Genomic DNA, 20,099 nt, shown 5'->3' with positions numbered 1-20,099 from the left:
TAAAGTAGGGTCTAAAAATACATATGGTCTTTTTATAAAATACATTTTATACATATACATTTGACTAAAGAATCCTGCAAGCACTTGAATTTTCCCCCCTTTACTCGTACTGCACAAAAAGTGGTTCAATAATGTTGAATGTTAAAGGGACTGATTATTGCAAATGCAGATCCCAGTGTGTTCTGGTCTGTGTACAGTATCGCAATATCTCGTATCGCAACCCCTGTTTCGTGATACGTATCATATCACCAGATTCTTGCCAATACACAGCCCCACTAAAACATTCCACACCTTTTAAAATGGCACGGCCAGTTGAGATTTCATACCATGAGTGACATAAACTTTAACAAAAGGTGAAAAGAGTTAAGCTCTGGCAAGAGGAACTTATGACAAAGCAGTTAAAGATCAAGGAGAGTATGACAGAAAAGCCATTATTGCACAAGTAGCGAAAAAGGTAAAAAACTGAAATGTCAAAAAGATTTGTCAAAAGATACATTTCTGAGCGCATAATGATGGAAAACGAGAATAAATTTTCTCCTAAGGTGGTACGGCCCATTAGCATGAACCAAAAAATGGATGGACGTGCTGCATGAAAACGCTTTCATATTTAATACTGGTGATTTGACTAATCTTTAAGCTGAATATCTGCTCCTACGGGGCAATATTGAGGAGCACTAAATCATTCGATAGGGCATTAAGTATCTCCTGTGCTGCGCGAAGTTGACATGGAAGGTTACTTCCAACCAGAGGTGGGGGACTTGAGTCACATGACTTGACTCGAGTCGCAAATTTAAGGACTTGTGACTTGCTTGACTAAATAAAGAAAATGACTCGACTTGACTTGGACTTGAGATCCAGTGACCTGAGACTTGACTTGACTTGACCTTCATGACTCGGCAGGACTTGACTTTATAACAAATCTAATTATTATTATTATAAATCATTACGACATAATTTGGTAAACAAAAGGCAAGCCACTGAACCAGCGGCAGAAGTGATCCGAGTCTGCGCAGTTCATGACACTGCACGAGCACAGGAACACAGCGCGCCAAAAACATGGAGCAAGAGAATCTCGCGATGTTTGGATTAACACTCTTCCAAACTGTATGCATTTGCAAAGCCAGGATGTCACCATTTCATAAAGGAAGGTATGTAAGCTTGTTCGTTAGTTGAAAACAGCATTGGTCTTAAATTCAGTTTAGGTCTGTCATTAAATTAAAGTGATTATAAATTATTAATCTCGTGTTTATAATTAACGACGTCAAACTTAAATTTCGCTGGCGTTTGCCTCTCAAAACAGTGCTTTAGTGTCGAGTATCCCTCTGTGTAAATCAATAGGCTATATGGAATTGTACCACGGAAACCACAGTGTTTTATCGATTAGTGATATTTCTCTTGAACCCAAAATCCAAGATATGTTGTCAAAATGGCCCTAGTGTAAGTTTTTATATTTATAATATACGATATTTAGTAATATTTTCAGCGCGGCTGCCAACAGTTCCGTTGAGCCCACAGCTAGAGTTACGCGCGTCTCTAAGCAACACACTGAATACTGAACCAATCCAGGGATTTGAACGAATCGGTTGAGTGAATCAGTGGCCCATTCTTGCTTGTTCATGAACGAATCAACTGTTTTGAATGAATCGGTTCAGTGAACCCTTCTGTGATAAAGCTGTGATTTGCCACCACTTACTGGCGGCATTAATGACATTGAGTTGGTCTATCAGTTAATTTCATATTTCTATATTCGATTTTTTTAATTAATTATTTTTCCTACAGAACAAACAGAAAACAAAAACGAAACAAAACAAAAAGCTTAAGCAGACCTTAAATGCACAGCTGTCAATTTAGTTCTTATTAAGATAAAATCAAAGAAATGGATAAGCTACAGGGGAAGATACATAAACATTAACAGCAATAGGCTTCTTGTTTTGAGCCATGATGACAATAGTTTTCAAGAACAATGTAGGCAATCATGCAAAGTGAAAGATACAGTCCAAATAGGGTGTCTATATCCGATGAAAAATTTTGGGTCCATTTTATTTCTGATATAAGGGGTGATTTGTAGTCAGCATATTATTTAAAATTGAATAGCATGTTTTGTTACACACTGAAATTCTTTAGCGTGCTCCCAGACTGAATCCCAGTCTTCACTGGAGATATTTAATGCGAAATCATTTTCAAACATCTATTATCTTTGTCTCCTAGGATGGTCAAACTCAATATAACATAAATATGAGATACATATTTTTATCTTGTATTTTTATCAATATTTTCTCAATTACAGACTTATCAGACGTACAAAGTAGTATTTTGTCTATTTTCAAAATGTTATATTTAAAACATTAGTATTTAAAATGTATAATTAAAAAAGGAAATGAAAAAAAGGAAAAATGAATAAGGTCGTGTGGCAAAAATATAATTGTTCCTGTCTGATACTGTGACTTGACTTGACCCTTATCAGGACTCGACTTGACTTGCTTGAGGTGAGCCACTGACTTGACTTGACTTGCTTGATTTGTTTGTACTGTGACTTGAGACTTGCTTGAGACTTGATGGTAGGGACTTGGGACTTGCTTGAGACTTGAACATGTGACTTGTCCCCACCTCTGCTTCCAACACACACACGGTACGAACCGCTTGTAATTTATGCACGTTTGACTGAACAAAGCTTAAATCACAAGCTTTGCATTCTAACATGACTACAATAAATGTCATTCATCAAATGACTCAGAGTCAAGGCTCACGCAATAGCTAAAGGTTATTTTCAAAGCAGGTTGTGGCCTTGTCCTCAGTCAGCATGGTCTAGTAATGATATGACATCAATATGTGTCTTTCAGTGTGCAAAAACAACAAATTGTGGCCTGAGGAATATCTAGAAAAGCAACTGATTGTAGAGTCAAGATTGAACCCTGTGCGTTCAGATGACTTCATTTGACCTCTAGGAAGGGTTGAAGCTCACCTGGATGCTGACTCTCTCGATGACGCAGGAAATAACGTGGAGAACTTGCATTTTGGTGTCGCATTCGTTGACCTGTTGCAACAGCTGGAACAACAGGCTGAATATAGACTCCAAGTACTGAAAAGGAATAAAAGAGTTGCTAATGAAGACCTTTAACTCAACAGATTAAATGCAATGATGTCACATGTTCAAAACAACCAATCTTACCGGTAAGAACTGCTCAGTTCTGAACTCGAAGTCATCCACGGGTAAGGCTGAGTTAAGTGTAATGACTGCAGGTGAGAAGCAATGAACTCTTAAATACACATGATTATCTGACATGCAGATGAATGAGGATGAGAGTGATTAAAGTAATCATACGACGCCATGCAAACAAGTGGGAGTTGTTGAATGGCTACGGGTTAATAGGCAAACTAATTACAAGAGTGCTTAAATGCATCCAATTAAAGCTGACAAATGACCAGCCTGGTGTTAAGTCTGTAAACTACGGTGGGCTTAGCATCATCAGAGGAAAGGATATCCAGCTTTAGAGTTGTGGCTGTTTCGATGCGAACCTGAAACACAGAAAAATTGCATTATTATACAAAAATTAATAAAGCATGATTTGGGCTGTGAAGTATGAAATTTTAATGCTGAAGTGTGTCTCTTCCACACCACTAGTGACACCAAATGAAATGGAAATAATGATTCAGAGATTCCACACCTTCTGAACAAAAGCATTTCTGAGACATTTTTTACCGATTCATCACATTACTTGTTTGAATTAACTTGATTGAATCAACAAATTAGAATGATTTCTGAAGGATCATGTGACACTAAAGACTGAAGTAATGGCTGCTGAAAATTCAGCTGTGTCAAAAAAAAAAAAAAAAAAACATTTATTAAATATATTAAAATGGAGAGCAGTTATTTTTAAACGTAATTACACAATTTCAAAATGTTACTGTTTTTATTGTATTTGCATTTTAATTAAACAAATGCAGCCTTAAAAAGATACCAAATATTACCAACATTTTTGAATGGTAGTATACGCGATTCCCCAAGAGCGTACCATCGCTTTCGCCCCATCCCCATCTGTCAATGTTCAGTCAAATAGGTAGTCCCACTCAGGTCGTCTGCCAACCCCTGCCTTGACCAGAGTACACTGCAGGAAGTCTGCATACAGGTGGCTTACTTATAGTTTTCTCTTTACCCTAAACTGGGCTAGGCAAAACTATTTTACACGCTTCACCTCCAAAGAACTCTTTTAAAGGACAGCCATTAATTTCACCTTAAATCAGTGTGGTGCATGTTGACAAGAGACCTCTAAGCCTACTCAAGTTTCCTCAACATATAAATCTTGAGAGTTAGCCTGTAACCAAAACAAAATTAACATCATTAAAAGGTTGTGCCGGTATGGGATAACGGAGGAGCCTGAGGGTGTTAGCAAGGATCGCATAAAGAGTGCGACTCAAGCAGGTGGCTAATGACAGACCCTGCCACCCTCTCACAATGATCTATTACACAGGCTGATGGGACAGCATGCTGCGCTCCACAAACAGCTTTATAACGAGCTATAGCAGGAGATGATGAAATTTCCCCAACACATCAAACTTAATGATCAAGCAATTTTCTGAGTAATAGCCAAGGGCCTAGAGCAATGCATTTATTAAGTAGTTAACGGACAAAGACCCAAGCTGACAACAAAGACATTTTGGTTTGATTCATCTTCAGATAGTTCTTTCATTTAAAGTCTGTTTACAGCTGACAGCTGCTTTGTTGCATCACCAATGGTCGCTGTCGTTCATGTTCATGGAAATGCTGGAAACTCTCAATTTTGATTACTTTGTTGTTGTATATACTAAAGAAATACCACAACTACAGGAAACTAACCTTAAACTAAACCCTAACCCTATAATAAGTACATGCCGTGAGTTAATATTACTCAGTACATAATTTAATAACTACACTGTAACAGGGAAACAAGGACACCTTATAAAAATAAAGTGTAACCAAATAATTCTTGTTAGATGAATGAAAGCATGTTAGATGGCAGTGTGTGATTTTGGAGACAGAAACTGTCAAGTGTGAACATCCCATAAGTCTCTAGGGGGCTACAACTGTACTCGTAGAAGACTGTAAGTGCAGCGAGCAGCGACAAGTCGTACAGTTTGCACTACATTTATGCTCCTATTTAGTCACCAATTAAGACACACAAAACCTGCTATTTTCTAAGCACTTTCATTGCTAAATGACAGGCATGTAACTACCAGAAACAATACGTCAACTGGGAAAAAAAAAAAAAAAAACATGTCGACCGTTACCGAATTCAATCCATCTTCATTGAAATGGGTTTAGGAGGGCTTACATATTCTACAGAGGAATAAAAGCAGAGATAAGCAGGGCCGCCTTCTCTCTCAGAGGCATCTGCAGCATAAAACATCAAACACCGGCTGAAAATAAAGCACTTCGCTCCCTGCCAGAGTACAGAGCACCCACCCAGCAGATATGAGAGAATTATGAGTGACGAGATGGGATTCTGTGACAGTAACTCTTTAACGAGGTAGACGCCTGCCTGCGGATGTCGGACGGGTCCATGTGCTACCTGGCCAACCAGAGCGGTCGATCAACATGGGTCTGCTCACCCAAAGGTTCTGCCCGTATCACTGTTATCAGTCTGCTCAGCTTGCCTCCGTTATGGATATGAGCGTCTAATCCTGCTTTCTTCTGCTCGTCTGAATGGAGAAGCTGTTGAATAATAGCTATTAGTCTCCACAAGCAATCGCAGAAGACACAGCTGCCACAGTAATTCCCCCACAAGACTTCCCACGCAAACACAGATCCAAGAGTCGTGCATTTTTCACAGTTTTTGTTTTAGCTATAGTTTTTGTGCTTTGAAGAAAATGTCCCATCATTGTATTCAATATTCGACATGTTATTTTCACACGTTTTAAAAATGGCTTAAAATGTGTTCAAGACAGACCTGCAAAATGGCAAAAACTGCAACAAATAACATTTTTACCAAATGCATATGAAATAAAAAAATTTTAAAAAGTCTTTAAAAAAGCACTTCATGAATAGGGTTGGGTATCGTTCGGGTTTTTTCCGATACCGGTGCCAAATCGATACTTTTAAAACGGTACCGGTGCCTAAACGATGCCTGAACCGATACTTAAAAATAATAAAAAATAAATAAATAAAAATTTCCAATTAATAATTGGATTGGCCATTAGCACTAAACACATGATATCTTTTTCATTCATACTGAATGCCAGAGGGCGCCCTCACACAAAAAAATCCACATATCCAGTCACAGAAGTAGCAGAACTCGTGAAGCTCCAGGAAATCCCCAATATGGACAAATGCATTGCTATGGAACGGATGTAACGGAGTAAACAATATATAAACGTTTTGAATGATAAAACAAATACAATAAACACTCGACTACGACAATGTATAGTTTATCTGTGTTATTCAAGCCATCTCTGGTATTTTCATAATAATTAAGTATATTTATAATCCATTGCCAATCGATGTATTAGTAGCCTAATGAACATATTTTCTGCCTCATTCTGTGACAAGATGCTACATCAGATCACAAAAGGAAGCATTTAACTGGTGTTGTGGACTAAAAAGGTTATAATGTTCTCTTTGGTTGGACAACAGGTTTAAAAACGTGAATACAATATAATTTCAGCTTTAGGCATTTTAATTTAAGAATGTTTAGCTTAACTAGTTAATGGAGGGCTACCTGCTGCCGTCAGAGCAAGTGTAAATTCTGCATTCACGCGCTCCTCGGATGCTCTCATTTCCCGAGTTGTGCTTTTAAGTCGGAATGTGAAAACAGCACGCTCGCGTTACTACAAAGATTTGTTGGACTTGTATTATTATAGCTTTCCGACTTGAGTTCACGTGCATTTTCTCAGTCGGGAAATAATTTTTCACGTGAGGTACCGGTGATGATGCTTCTTACGTTTGTTTTGGAGAAACAAAGGACAAATATTTCAATCGATCGCTCAGGCATGGCACCGAAATGAGGCACCGAAATCTCCGTTCTGATTCAGTTCTAGTACATACCGGTTACATAGGTACCGGTGCCATATTGGTACCGGGTTTCGGTACCCAACCCTATTCATGAATCCGTAATGCTTTACAGATAAACAAAAGTTTCTACTAACAAGTCATAATTACCAACAATTGTTTTTTAATGTTTCATATTTCATTAAGTTAAAATCGGTGTCACAAAATACATACTTACAAAATTAACAACCGTTATAATAATGTAAGCAATGTGATATAAATACAATACGCCATCGCGATATCACGATATTGATAATATCGTTACATCTCAAGTAGGGCTGCAACGATTAGTCGACATTACTTTTGTTGTCGAGTAATCGTTTGATCTCATATGACCTAATGTAAGAGCCTGCAATACTGCGGTTTGACCAGTGTGGCGCTGTAGCGCAAGAATGTAATTCAGCTCTCCTGGATGCAATTCATGAGAAGAAGACACACCCGAACCTGAGCGGCGTTTGATGAATATGTAAATATATATTGCGCGCTTTCCTCTCAGTAACGAAATAAACACAACAAAAACTGACAGCAGTGTGAAAGCAGCAGTTAAAAATGCATCTGATTACAACGATGTAGATGTTTGCATGAGCTCTGCTTTTCAGTAATGTTACGTTACTCCAGTAAAGTCCGGTCACATCATGTTTATTTATATAGTACTTTATGCAATAGATAGCCTTAATTCAAGTAGCTTTACGGTATTAAACATGAAAAACCAGAGTCAGTGTTGCTTTCAGTTAGAATTACAACTTGATTTTCTGTAAAGCAGCTCTCCAGTGTGGAGCTAGCTAATGATAAAATATTTTTATTAGTGGGGAAAAAAATAATTTCATTAAAGTGATAGTTTGGTTTACAGAAATCAAAGCATGATCTAGCTCAGGACTGTTTTGGTTATCATAACCCTATAAGGTATTTTAAGACATTATGTTGTGAATAAAATAGTTTATCCAAAGCGTCTTATCACTTACTTTTATTTTGTTTCTTATCTATATGACTTACAAAAGGAGATGTTACGCAGAATGTGAAAGATGTGTCATTTGGTTACTTTTTCATGTAGCTAATTAAATGGTGAGAGAGTGTCTCTGTCTGTCATCTTATTTTGTGTGCCAAATACATCTATTTGTATAATGAATTGGTAACACTTTACAATAAGGTATAATTTGTTAACATTAATGTATTAATTAACATCAATGAACAATGCATTTATTACATTTAACTATTAATCTTTGTTAATGTTGGTTAACAAAAATACAGTTGTTCATTGTTTGTTCATGTTAGTTCACAGTGCATTTACCAATGTTAACAAACACAACTTGTGATTTTAATAATGCATTAGTAAATGCTGAAATTAACATTAACTACGATTAACAAATGCTGTAGAAGTATTGTTCATTCTTAGTTCATGTTTACTAATGTTAACTAATGAACCTTATTGTAAAGTGTTACCAATTAATTGTAATTACGTAATATGCTTTTCTAAAGCTGAAGTGACCTTTATTTATGTTAGAATATGTGTAACTTAATATTTTAACTAGTTGCAAAAGCTGAATAATCAAACAAAGTCTACTGATTAATCAGTGAACTAATCGGCGATTAGTCGATCCAATAATCGTTAGATTAATCGATTATCAAAATAATCGTTTGTTGCAGCCCTAATCTCAAGTGAGTTAGCAAAGTGGTTTAGTTTCCTGGTATTTCATCTTAAGAAGCTCAAACAGCTCAAACTCATTCTCTCTTCATTTTTTCCCCTTCTAAACACATTTTTAATAACTCGAAGTGTTATTTTGTTCTCATATTTATAAAAAAAAAAAAAAAACGTTTTAATTCAAATGATTTAAATCTATTTTGTCATGACAATTCTTTTCAGCTTATTTTCATTATTGCTGACAAAATCAAAAACCTAATTTTGAGTCAGCAAGCTTAATGAGGAGATAAACATTACAATATCCATAATAACTGATGATACAAAACAAAAACACTGACATGGATAATCAGACATCAAAACAATAAAGAGAAGGTAGTTTTTCCCCAGTGCAATTGAGGGCTGCTGCGCAAGTGTACAGTATCTGCATACAAGCTGTATATATGTATGAGGGTGCGTGCATATGAAAGCGATTAGTCTGTTCTTTTCAAGCTGACAAACCATGAAATAGAAGTAGCACAATCTCATTTCCTTTGCATAATAGAGTTCGGGCCACGTTGAAACATGTAAGATAAATGATCTACTGCTGTGTTGAAAGCTCCTGGAGGCACGAGAGCTCCTCTGTCTCCAAATCTGGTGAGGTCCCTCATTTCAGAACTGGCCAAACGCTGCACATTTTTCGCACACACCTTACCATTCAGTGCTATTGACTATTGACAGAGGTCAATAATTAGAAGACCACAGCTGCCATCCACCCAGAGCAAAGTCATTGAATAAATTATTATAATGAAGTTTAAATAATTATAAACATATGATATAATTTCCCCCTATATGTTTCAAGTCTGCGACAAAAAGCTTCAGGTTTAAGGCCTGATGTAGTTTTTAATTTACACATAAAAAAAAATCTATATATCTACTCAAATCAAACACACAAGAGAGTTTATTCTCTGCATTTTATTTCAACTTTTTTTCTCTAAAATGTAATTTTTATTTCTCAAAACACAACGACTTTATTTTCTAAATTTAATGAGTTAATTCACAACATTTTATTTTGACATTTTTTCTTGAAATTTAACGAGTTTAATCCCACATTATAATGACTTTGTTTTTTTTGTTTTTTTTATTGACTGGCCCTAATCCTCTTCCATACATCTGCATCTGTATTATAACAAAACAAAATATTTTCACCAGTGTTGGGCAAGTTACTTGGAAAATGTAGTGAGCTAAGCTAACAGTTACTCTTCTTTAAATGAAGCTTAACTACATTAAAGCTACAGCCCTGGGAAATGTAGCAAGCTAAGCTACAGCAACATGGCAAAAGTAGTTTACTACATCCAAGCTATTTAAAAAAATAATTTAAAAAAAATTCTACTGAACCAACATCATACCAAGTCAATGCTCTCTCAGTGATCAATAAAACTGTCAGTCAAGCAGATAGACAGGCATGTTCAGTTTAATTGTTTATTCAACAGCTGTTCCAAACCAATTTGGCAACATAATCAGTATCAAATACAGGGCCGGATTTACCTCATATTGTAACATAGGCAAAATTAATTTTTGCTGTTGGCCGGAAACCTCCTATTTGTAGTTGGTATTGTGGCTTTATTGTATACAGATACATTTATATAAATGGCAACACTTCACAATAAGGTTCAGTAGTTAAGATTAGTTAACTAGTGTAGTTAACATGAACTAAGAATGAACAATACTTCTGCAGCATTTATCTTAATGTTAATTTCAACATTTACTAACGCATTATTAAAATCAAAAGTTGTTTGTTAACATTTGTTAATGCACTGTGAACTAACATGAACGACTGTATTTTCATTAACTAACATTAACAAAGATGAATAAATACTGTAACAAAAGTATTTTAATGAAATCGTATTGTATAGTGTTACCATATAGATGTTTAGGCCTACAGATAGGCTATGTTTATTTGCATCGTTGCATGTGTCATTAGATATTAATATAAACATTTCACCAAAATCAAGTTCAAATACGAAGGTTTTGACCAGCGAAGGTTTTTTTTATTTTTTCTCCTGACTCGTGTCCCGTTTTCCCCAGTTTTCTGTCATTATTTGGGCGTTCAGTTTTTTTCTGTTATTTGGCCAAAGTATCATATTATGAAAGATTCAGCGCTCGCACGAGCTATTTGGCTGTGACTTGACAACAAATACTAGAACTCTTCTCCGCTCCTCAAAAACAAAAAACAAACAAACAAACAAACAAGCAAACAAAAAGGCATTAGCCTTTATGAATAGTGTTTTTTGAGTAAAGAAACCGCTGTACTTATTCAATCAACAGTTCTTTATTTACCTTCAGACTGCAAACAAGCTGAGATGCTCCAAAATGTGTGCCGCACTTCATTGACGAGAGAGGCGGGAGGAATAATGAGGTTTGACTGACAGCTTAAGGAGCCAATGGCGTTACGAGCTTTAGTGTCTGTGGTGTCACTTACTGATCCAGGATCAGTGATCCGTAGCTGTTATATTTCTGATTTGAGCTCGAGTTTCAGAATGCTTTCTTTGGAAAATGTAACGTTAGCTTTTGTTGACGCTACCGCGCTACTTGATCAAAAAAAGAGCTTAACTACCGAAAAGCTATTTGATTCAGAAAGCAGTGACGCTACGGCCACGCTACTGAGAAATGTAGTTAAACTAGTAGCGTCACTACTTGTAGCGACGCTACTGCCCATCACTGATTTTCACATATAGATTACACACTGGACCATTTTGGATCTGTGATTAACCGGAATACCTTGCATTTACTGTGTATAGGACACAAGTAAAATGTTCCTGGTAAACACATTCTGACAAACAAATATAACTTTAACTGGTTGTTAAAAAATTGCCACTCACACAGAGTTAGAATCTGCAACCTCTCAGCCTGAAATCAAAACCACACAGACCACAACATGTCATTATTTGAATGGTGGTTGACTGGCCTATAATGAATTTCTAGACTCGTGGAGCTTTAATTGAACCCAAAAAATGACTGATGGGTTGTTTTATAAGCAGAAGGGTAAAAGCTCCAGAGTTGTTGATATGTTGGAGCCGTGTAAGAGTAGTTCGTCTTTGCCTGAAGCCTCCGGGCCCCGCGGCAACTGTCAAGACTACTCACACCGCACGTCTGCACACTGACATGACAGCACCTCTAGAGCGCTGATGGCTCACCTCGAAAACTATGAATGTAGAGCCCGCTAATTTGCAGAAAGTAAAATCTGTTTAGTAGCCATTTGCTTCCTGGTTAAAATGTGTTTTGGTCACAGTTGCAGATAAAAACTGTAGCCAAAAGTTACATTTAAATGATTAGTTCACCCAAAAATACAAATTCTATACATGGCACTTTGTTCTTACAGTACAAGCAAGCAGCTCATGATCCGGTGTTTTCAAGCATCGCAGAGTGGCTTGGTTCACACTAAATAACACTAAACTCTATTTCTGCATGTGCTCACATAATTTCAAACATTTTTGTGGATGGACCAATTCACTGGATTTGTAAAACTGTTTTCAAAGAAACTGCAGATTTACAGCAAAATAAAAGCTTGAAGATTTAACTCTTGCAAGAGAAGTAATTTTACTACAGTAAAATAAATAAAATTATTTGTATAATGAAATATTAATTTACTTTTTTATTTTGCAGTTTAATTTATTACTGTCTTGGGGATAAAATAATAATAAGAATTATTATTATTATATTGTTTAAATTATTTATTTATTTATTTTTAATTCTTTGGCTTTCTAAAACACCAGTGTCAAAGTGATGTGGACTGAGACACAATCAACTAAAAAGAAGTTTGAGTCCACCTTAAAGTCTAGGTACAAGTCAATGAAAAGACTTCATACTCTGTTCAAACAGGGGGTTGGGACTTTTAATTTTTCCCAAAGTACACCAGATTGATGCATTTAAATTTAAAAATACACAACATTTTCTTCCAAGGTCCAACAAAGTCTGTTGGAAAATTCTGTGGGAAACACCGCAATGGGGTTCAAAACAGCAAAATTTGACTCTAATAACTTTCACAGCATGAAAACACGTGACCCTGGACCACAAAACCAGTCATAAGGATCGATTTTATGAAATAATAAATAAGCTTTCCATTGATGTATGGTTTGTTAGGATAGGAAAATATTTGGCCGAGATACAACTATTTGAAAATCTGGAAATATTGAGTTCTTAGCAATGCATATTACTAATCAGAAATTAAGTTGTGATATATTTACAGAAGGAAATTGACAAAATATCTTCATGGAACATGATTTTGACTTAATATCCTAATGATTTTTCGCATAAAAGAAAAATCTATAATTTTGACCCATACAATGTATTTTTGGCTATTGATACAAATATACCCCAGCAAATTAAGACTGGTTTTGCGGTCCAGGGTCACATATCTTCACATACAGTATATGAGGGTCAATAAGCAATGACAGAATTTTCACGTTTGGGTGTACTATGCCCTTTAATGCTACACCATAAAAATGCTGCTCCCAAAGTAAGGAGCCAAAATTAAACGATCTCAAGAGATTCCCCTAGAAAATAAGCCCCAGTAGGCTGATGAAATGCTATAAACGCCTCAGGTTTTACATCCATATTGCTCTGTCGCCATTTGAGACTCACCCCTGAGACGTGACAACATTTCAATGCCTGACACGTATGCGATGAAATGTGAAATACATTAAATGAATATCTTATCGGCCTTCCCAGTTTGTTCCGTCTTCCATCGTTCAATAATATTTGTTCACCGTTACCTCTCTGGATGGGTCAGCTGAGTGAAAAGGAGCTGGGTTTTTACTCGGTTTGATAAGTTAATATTAAACATGTAAACTTTATTTGGACTCCCCGTCACACGTACCTACCAGCTGCATAGCTGAAGGAGATTTAATAGTGTTTGGTGAGCCCGTGGTTTGCCTCGTTCCAGTGGTCTCTGACTCCAATTTCCCGTGGCATGCACGTAAATACATACACAAACACCCAAGCGAGTGTGCTTGGCGGGGAGCTCTCAGACATTTGAACAGCATGCTAATGGTCTGTCATCTCCACAATTTAAATATTTAAACTGGATCTGGTGAGCCTGTGAAGCCTGCAGGGACGATATGACATGAGAGAGTGGGCCTCACATCGGCATTGGTGCTTAGACTACACAGGCTTCCATAAATACAATGAACAGATCAATGAATAAATAAGAACATAGTAAGGTCGGGCAGTATGACGGCGCAAACAGCATGAGGCCAGAAAAATTCACATGGATTATGAATGGGCAGGACTGTGTTACACTATTTACATGCTATTTGAGAGAAATATGGAATATGAAACTACAGAGTGGGACGTGTCAAAAATAAGTAAAGAAAATGAGATGAGTTATTATGAGATGCTTGCACAATTCAAAACAAAAGTTATTTATGTACACTGGAGTCCACACTGACTATCTAGTTTTAAAATTTTATTTAACACTGGAACCGCCACGGGGTAAATTTTACCCGTGGCTCTTTTTCAAATGTACATAACAGATTTTCAACAAAACATTCAAGTCTCCCAGTCATTGACTTTAACTAAAATTCTGTCATTTACAATCCAATGTTGTTAAAAATTATTTAGATAAAACCAGATCAAAAAACGGAGCATTTATACCTCACGGGTCAAATTTACCCGCTATATAATGCATGTATTTTCACACTGTCATTTTCTTGCCACTTATGTTTTAACATTGTACATTTCTAGGCAACGCCTTCCACTCACTGATTTAGCGGTTATCAGTTTCATAAATAAAGTCAAAATGACTAAAAGAAGGCGATTTATGGAAGGTAGGTATTAGAAACACTAAATGCCGTGAGTGATGGAGAGTCTGATGGTAAGTTATGCGTCCTGGGTCGGCTCATCTGTCAGTAATCCAGATATCATATTTAGATGTTTTAGCCTAACGTTACTCATAATTGGTCTAACTTTGGTTTTATTATTTCATCTTTGTCTTGCCATATCGTTTACTGTTTATTCTAGTCTGGCCGTTTCCTGAAGAAAAAAAGAAAAAATTCGATCTATGATGTAATGAATAAAACAAGTTTATTGGTGTTGTTCTCTTATTCAAATTATAAATGATATAACTAAAATTAATAATTGGGCCTAGGTGAAGCTGTGCGCTTGAATTTGTCATAGCATCATCCTATGCAGTGTGGTGAATTATTATTGCTCATTATTGTATATTGGCAATTTTAGTCATTTTAATAACATGGGTTATCCTAATATAGTGATTAATGACATTGTATTATAATATTACACCACCCAAATATTTACTACCTACTAATATTCGATGTCAGTGCAGGCTTTTTGTTTTCTTTTTTTTTTAGCTTACTGACCATTATGGATTAGTGTAGGCTGCATTAAAAAGTCTTGAACATAAAACAACAGGGTAAAAATATAGTTGACGACTAGACAATCATTTCATGACTCTAGACACTTCTTTGTGAAGACAGTGGCATAATACAGTGAAATAATGTTCTTTAGCCATATAAAAACAGTTGCCATGTGTGTGAGTAAATTTTACCCGCTGGCGCTTTTAGGTATACAGCGACCTCTGCCGGTTCTAGTGTTAAACCTTTAAATAAATAACAATCACACACACACACACACACACACACACACACACACACACACACACACACACACACACACACACACACACAATGAAACGATATAAAATGAATAAGAAATATTAAAAAATCTGCACTATGTCACAAATATGATAATTTGTGACATTGATCAGCAGAATTAACTTGTTCATATTGCTGTCATTTTAGTAAAAGAGGGACATACCAAATAGTAAAACATTCTTTTACTTAACTGAATTTTTGTAAAAAATTTTAAATTTTTCATTTAAAAAAATAAAAAATGTAAATTTTATAAAATGCAAAATATGAGCATTTTCACTAGTAATTTTAGACTTTTACATTCACATTTAATTTTCTTTAAAAAATAACGACATTGTGATTTATGCAGTTACCATTATAAAAAAAACTACCCATACAGCGATATGAGAGAATTTTAGTTTCACAGACAGGGCTTAGACTAAACCAGGATTAGGCTATAGTTCAATTAGGACGTTTAAGAAATTTTTATAAACATGCTTAGAAAAAAACATTACTGGGGTGCATCTCGAGACAAAACAAAGGCACTGATATATACTGATATATTTTAAGATTAGTTAGTCCAAGTTTATTTAAGTTGAAACAGCTCAGACCGGGGGTAAAATTACTAACTGGTTGCATTAGGCATTACTTAATCTAATGTGCACTGAATTTCACATTGACAATCTAGTATTTAAAATGTAATTAAAACCTTTAAATAAAGGTGCTGTATGTAGGATTTTGACTCTACTAAAGCATAAAAATACCATAATATGTTTGCAGATATTTAAGAAACATGCTAAGTTAACATACTTGTTTATCTGAAAAACAATGCTACAGTCAGTTATTCTCCTTTGAAAATGTGCATTCCGGCCCGGAATGTCTGTGTTTGTTATGGTTTGTGAAACCCGTCCACTGCCAGTTGTATTTCGGCACCCGGGTTGCCAGTTGGCGGAAAACACAGCGTATTTAATTTCATTCATCGTCATGTGCGCTCGTTCCTGTTGGTGTTGTTAATCTGGCAACCTTGCGTGTGCGTCAAGTCTGAGGAGGAGGGGCCGGGTGAAAAAAACCTGTCTCCAATATTTTGAATTTGGACTGCAATACCTAGTGTCAATCCTACATACAGCACCTTTAAATAAAACTACATGTAAAAACAAATAAAACAGAGAAATTATATAAAATAAGAAATATTTTAAGATTAAGTCACAAATCAAATCTGAAAATTTGTGAAACTGATCATATTCATTTTGGATACTCTTTAAAGGGGGATATTTAATAGAATTTCCGTGAAAAATTGTGTCGTCAATATAATTTCTAATTAAAAAATGCAATTTAAAAAAAATTAAAAGTAGAAACACTTTAGCTAGTAGTCTTAGTTTTTTACATTTACATTTAATTTCCTGCAAAAATAAATATATTGTGATTTATGCAGTTACCATGATATAAAACTATGCATACAACGATATAAGATTGATCATACTGCCCACCCCTACTACATATTCATCTTCATGCTAAATGCTGCACAGTAATAACTTTCTGTGGTGCATACTGTGCCGTAATCAATGCCTTAAATGTAAATGTAATCAAGCCAGGAATGGACAACAGGTAGGAGTTAAACCTAGATAAAATGCTTGGATGATTTCATGCTGCCGTCCCTATTTTAGAACGCAGCATTTCGTAGCCAGCGACCGCAATCAAAATTCCAATCAGGTTGAAGGAAATGAAAATGATTTGTGGATCATCCTTTGCCTTGAACGTTCGAAGAAATCCCAAAAACACTTCTATGATAATTTTCCTCTCTCTCCATCACTGAACGAACGTGTCCACTCCTCTGCCAGCTGATAAAGCCTTCATTCCATTTTCAGACTCCGATAATACCAACAAGAAAGGATTCTTACCAACATCTGTCTGCATAAGGTGAATTCCAATAGCTATTGCTGACATCCTAGAGGCATATAAAAATATTTTTTACCACATTAAGGTAAAAACATTAAGAATGTGCAAAACTAGATATCTTCAAGCAGTACAAACACCAACAATTAAAAACTCAACATTAACTGAAGGAGATTCAACAAATGAACAGTTTTGTGCAATAAAAGGTTATTGATATTTAGCCTATCACAGTCTCCATAAAAGAAAGATTATGCAAAATAATGGGGACACTGCTCACAGCTGGCTATCTGAGATCAGACAGTAACTGTCTTGAAATTTATTGAAGGCAATGAATGTGTTATAACCTTGCTGCTCTGATGAGTACAGAAGCTGTGCTGTAACGGTAGGGAATTTAGAGCGCTTTCAGACAGGGTTTTACCATTCTGACAGTCTCTGTTGGCACACTATAGCACAGCATGCTAATATCGTCAGCTGGATAAATTCCCTTGAGAAATTTAGTCTCTAAATTAACCCCCCTTAAAGAGCCACCTCTAAAACAAAAATTAGATAAGCTAATAAAAAAATAAATAAATTTAAAAATTTAAAAAACTGCACAGTCTTGATGCAGGCAGTTAATTCGGTCAATGCATTTAACAGCTTGAACCTACATATCTGAATATCCAATGAGAAAAGGAAACTCTATTGAACAGCAAACGAATACAAGACTGTATACTGGGTAAAGTGTTGGACAGCAATTGCCAAAACAAACCATAAAAGGTTCTCACAGTGCACATGAAATTGATTTTGAACTGAATGTGGCTAAGCTGCAGACTGGAGGGTGCATTTGGTCACTGGCAGTCGTATTAGTGATTACTGGTGCTGCTGATTAATGGTGCTGTTCATAAGTCTCTCATTATTTACCGAGACACAACGCGACTAATCAGAGTCCTCACGCGTTCCTAATAGGGGAAGACAATATTGATTTGAACCAATGGGTGATTTGTCAAGACTTTCAATGCTGAAAAGCAAGTCAATAATTGGTAATGCGCATTGAAATTCATGATTGCTCTCCTGCATAACATCACATCAGGGTTATTATCGTTAATTAAAACTAACTAAATAAAAACAAATTTTTATTAGCAGAAATCAAGCTAAAATAAAATATAAATATTAGATAAAAATGTATAGAAATATTGCCTTGGCTATTAACTGAAATAAGTTGAAGCACTAAAATTAATTACTGGAAACAAATAAAATATCAAAAAAAAAAAAAAATCAATCCTAAACAGTAATATTTAAGAACAAAAACGAATAAAAAAAATTACAAGAACGCAACAAAAATACTACATTTAAAATTTAAATATAGTTTACTAAAATATTTATTATAATATTCATTAATATACTAAAAATATAAAAATTAAAGATAATTAATAATTTAAATAAACTATAATAGTATATAAATTAGGGATGCACAATATATCGGCCACCATTTCGGAATCGGCTGATAAATGTTATTTTTTCTGTTATCGAACCGATAAAAAAATTTGGCCGATATATTAAAGCGATAAATAACGCATTATTTCCTGCAGAGGCACTTCAGATGCGCACTGTTCGCCATGATGGTTTTTAATTGCTTGAAATATTATTGGAATCACTTCGAAAAGCTAAATACAGTGAAGTGCAACATGTGCAGGACAAGTCTGTCATATTACTGTTAAATAATTAATGGAATCTTTGTGCACCCATGTTTTAGCGTGTTGTTACGGGAAGCGTGCATCCACAACGGAGCTACACATTCCTGCACAGTTAAGTTCGCTTGTGCATTTGCAGCCTTTTGTGCAATTGTAGGTTGTAATATTGTGTTTATTTTATGCATTGCATATACATCTGATTTATCTCATAGGCCTATATAATTCGTTTGGTTAAGCTAATAGAGCGTTAATAGAGTGCTTCAGTGATCATCTTTAGCTCAGCGCATGCAGCTCAGCGCATGAAGCTCAAACAACAGCGCACAACATTAATGATCGGGACTATCATATATATAATATTATAATGAGAACATATTATTATAAAACGTTGTGAATTCTTTGGCTTAATTTGTCGTGTTTCAGCACATTGTTCCGGGAAGAGCCAAGAGCGCGTCACATCTTATTAGTGCATAACTTAGTTCAAGATCACTTGCACATTTGCGTCTTTTTGTGCATATATAAGTTATAATATTATGTTTATGTTGTATAAATAATAAGCGCTTCAGTTTACAGGTATTCATTCAGCTTTCAGCAGCGCACGCTGCTAAAACAGCATGCTGCTATTTGAAACAGTGGTATTATTTTAAGATACTTTTTCAAAATCATTGATATATTAATAATAATAATAATAACCACCACTTTTATTTTTATCTTATTATTTTCATCAACAACATGGTTTAATTAAAATAATTTAATTGTCGGTGCGGAGGCTATTCCATTTAATTTATCCATTTTTTTTTTATATTTTTTTTTTAATATACTTTCATGGTGCATTCATGTACCTTCTGAAGCTTGAAAGCCTCAGCTTACATTCATTGCGAATGCACGAAAAAGAAAGATTTGTAGTGAATTATAACAGAGTACTAGTGTTTTGGCTGAACTATCCCTTTAAGAAACCTGGACATCCTGTAAGCTTCACTTACCACAAGATCAGGGTCCTGCATGAGACTGAGGATGACCTCGTAGAGCAGGGGCCGCAGTTCCGGCTTGAACTTCACTGAGATCCACTGTCCAATCAGCCAGATCACCCGCCTTCTGATCAACTTGTACCTAAAAAACAAAATATGCCAAATTAGCATTCCTGTGCATTGTCCTGTTAATGGTTTAAAAATTCTTCAAAACACTTCTTTTATCTGAGATGGAATTGCAGGTGTAAGACACAATATAGAGATAATGTCTGCAAATTGTCTTTTAAT

The 20,099-nt window shown here is 35.5% G+C and overlaps 1 protein-coding gene across 1 annotated transcript in view; it reads right to left on the bottom strand.

Annotated features, from left to right (window-relative positions):
* ipo11 (importin 11) overlaps nt 1-20,099 on the bottom strand; it is a 205,409-nt gene that overhangs the window by 106,159 nt on the left and 79,151 nt on the right. The window contains exons 16-19 of the mRNA XM_058783964.1: nt 19,827-19,953; nt 3,483-3,516; nt 3,170-3,210; nt 2,963-3,079 (exon numbers count right to left, since the gene is read on the bottom strand). Coding sequence (XP_058639947.1) covers nt 2,963-3,079; nt 3,170-3,210; nt 3,483-3,516; nt 19,827-19,953 — 319 coding nt within the window. The remainder of the gene's footprint in view (nt 1-2,962; nt 3,080-3,169; nt 3,211-3,482; nt 3,517-19,826; nt 19,954-20,099) is intronic.

The sequence above is a fragment of the Onychostoma macrolepis genome, chromosome 08 (genome assembly GCF_012432095.1).
Source record: "Onychostoma macrolepis isolate SWU-2019 chromosome 08, ASM1243209v1, whole genome shotgun sequence".
In the NCBI taxonomy this organism is placed as follows: domain Eukaryota; kingdom Metazoa; phylum Chordata; class Actinopteri; order Cypriniformes; family Cyprinidae; genus Onychostoma; species Onychostoma macrolepis.
This window is presented reverse-complemented; position numbering and strand designations above follow the sequence as displayed.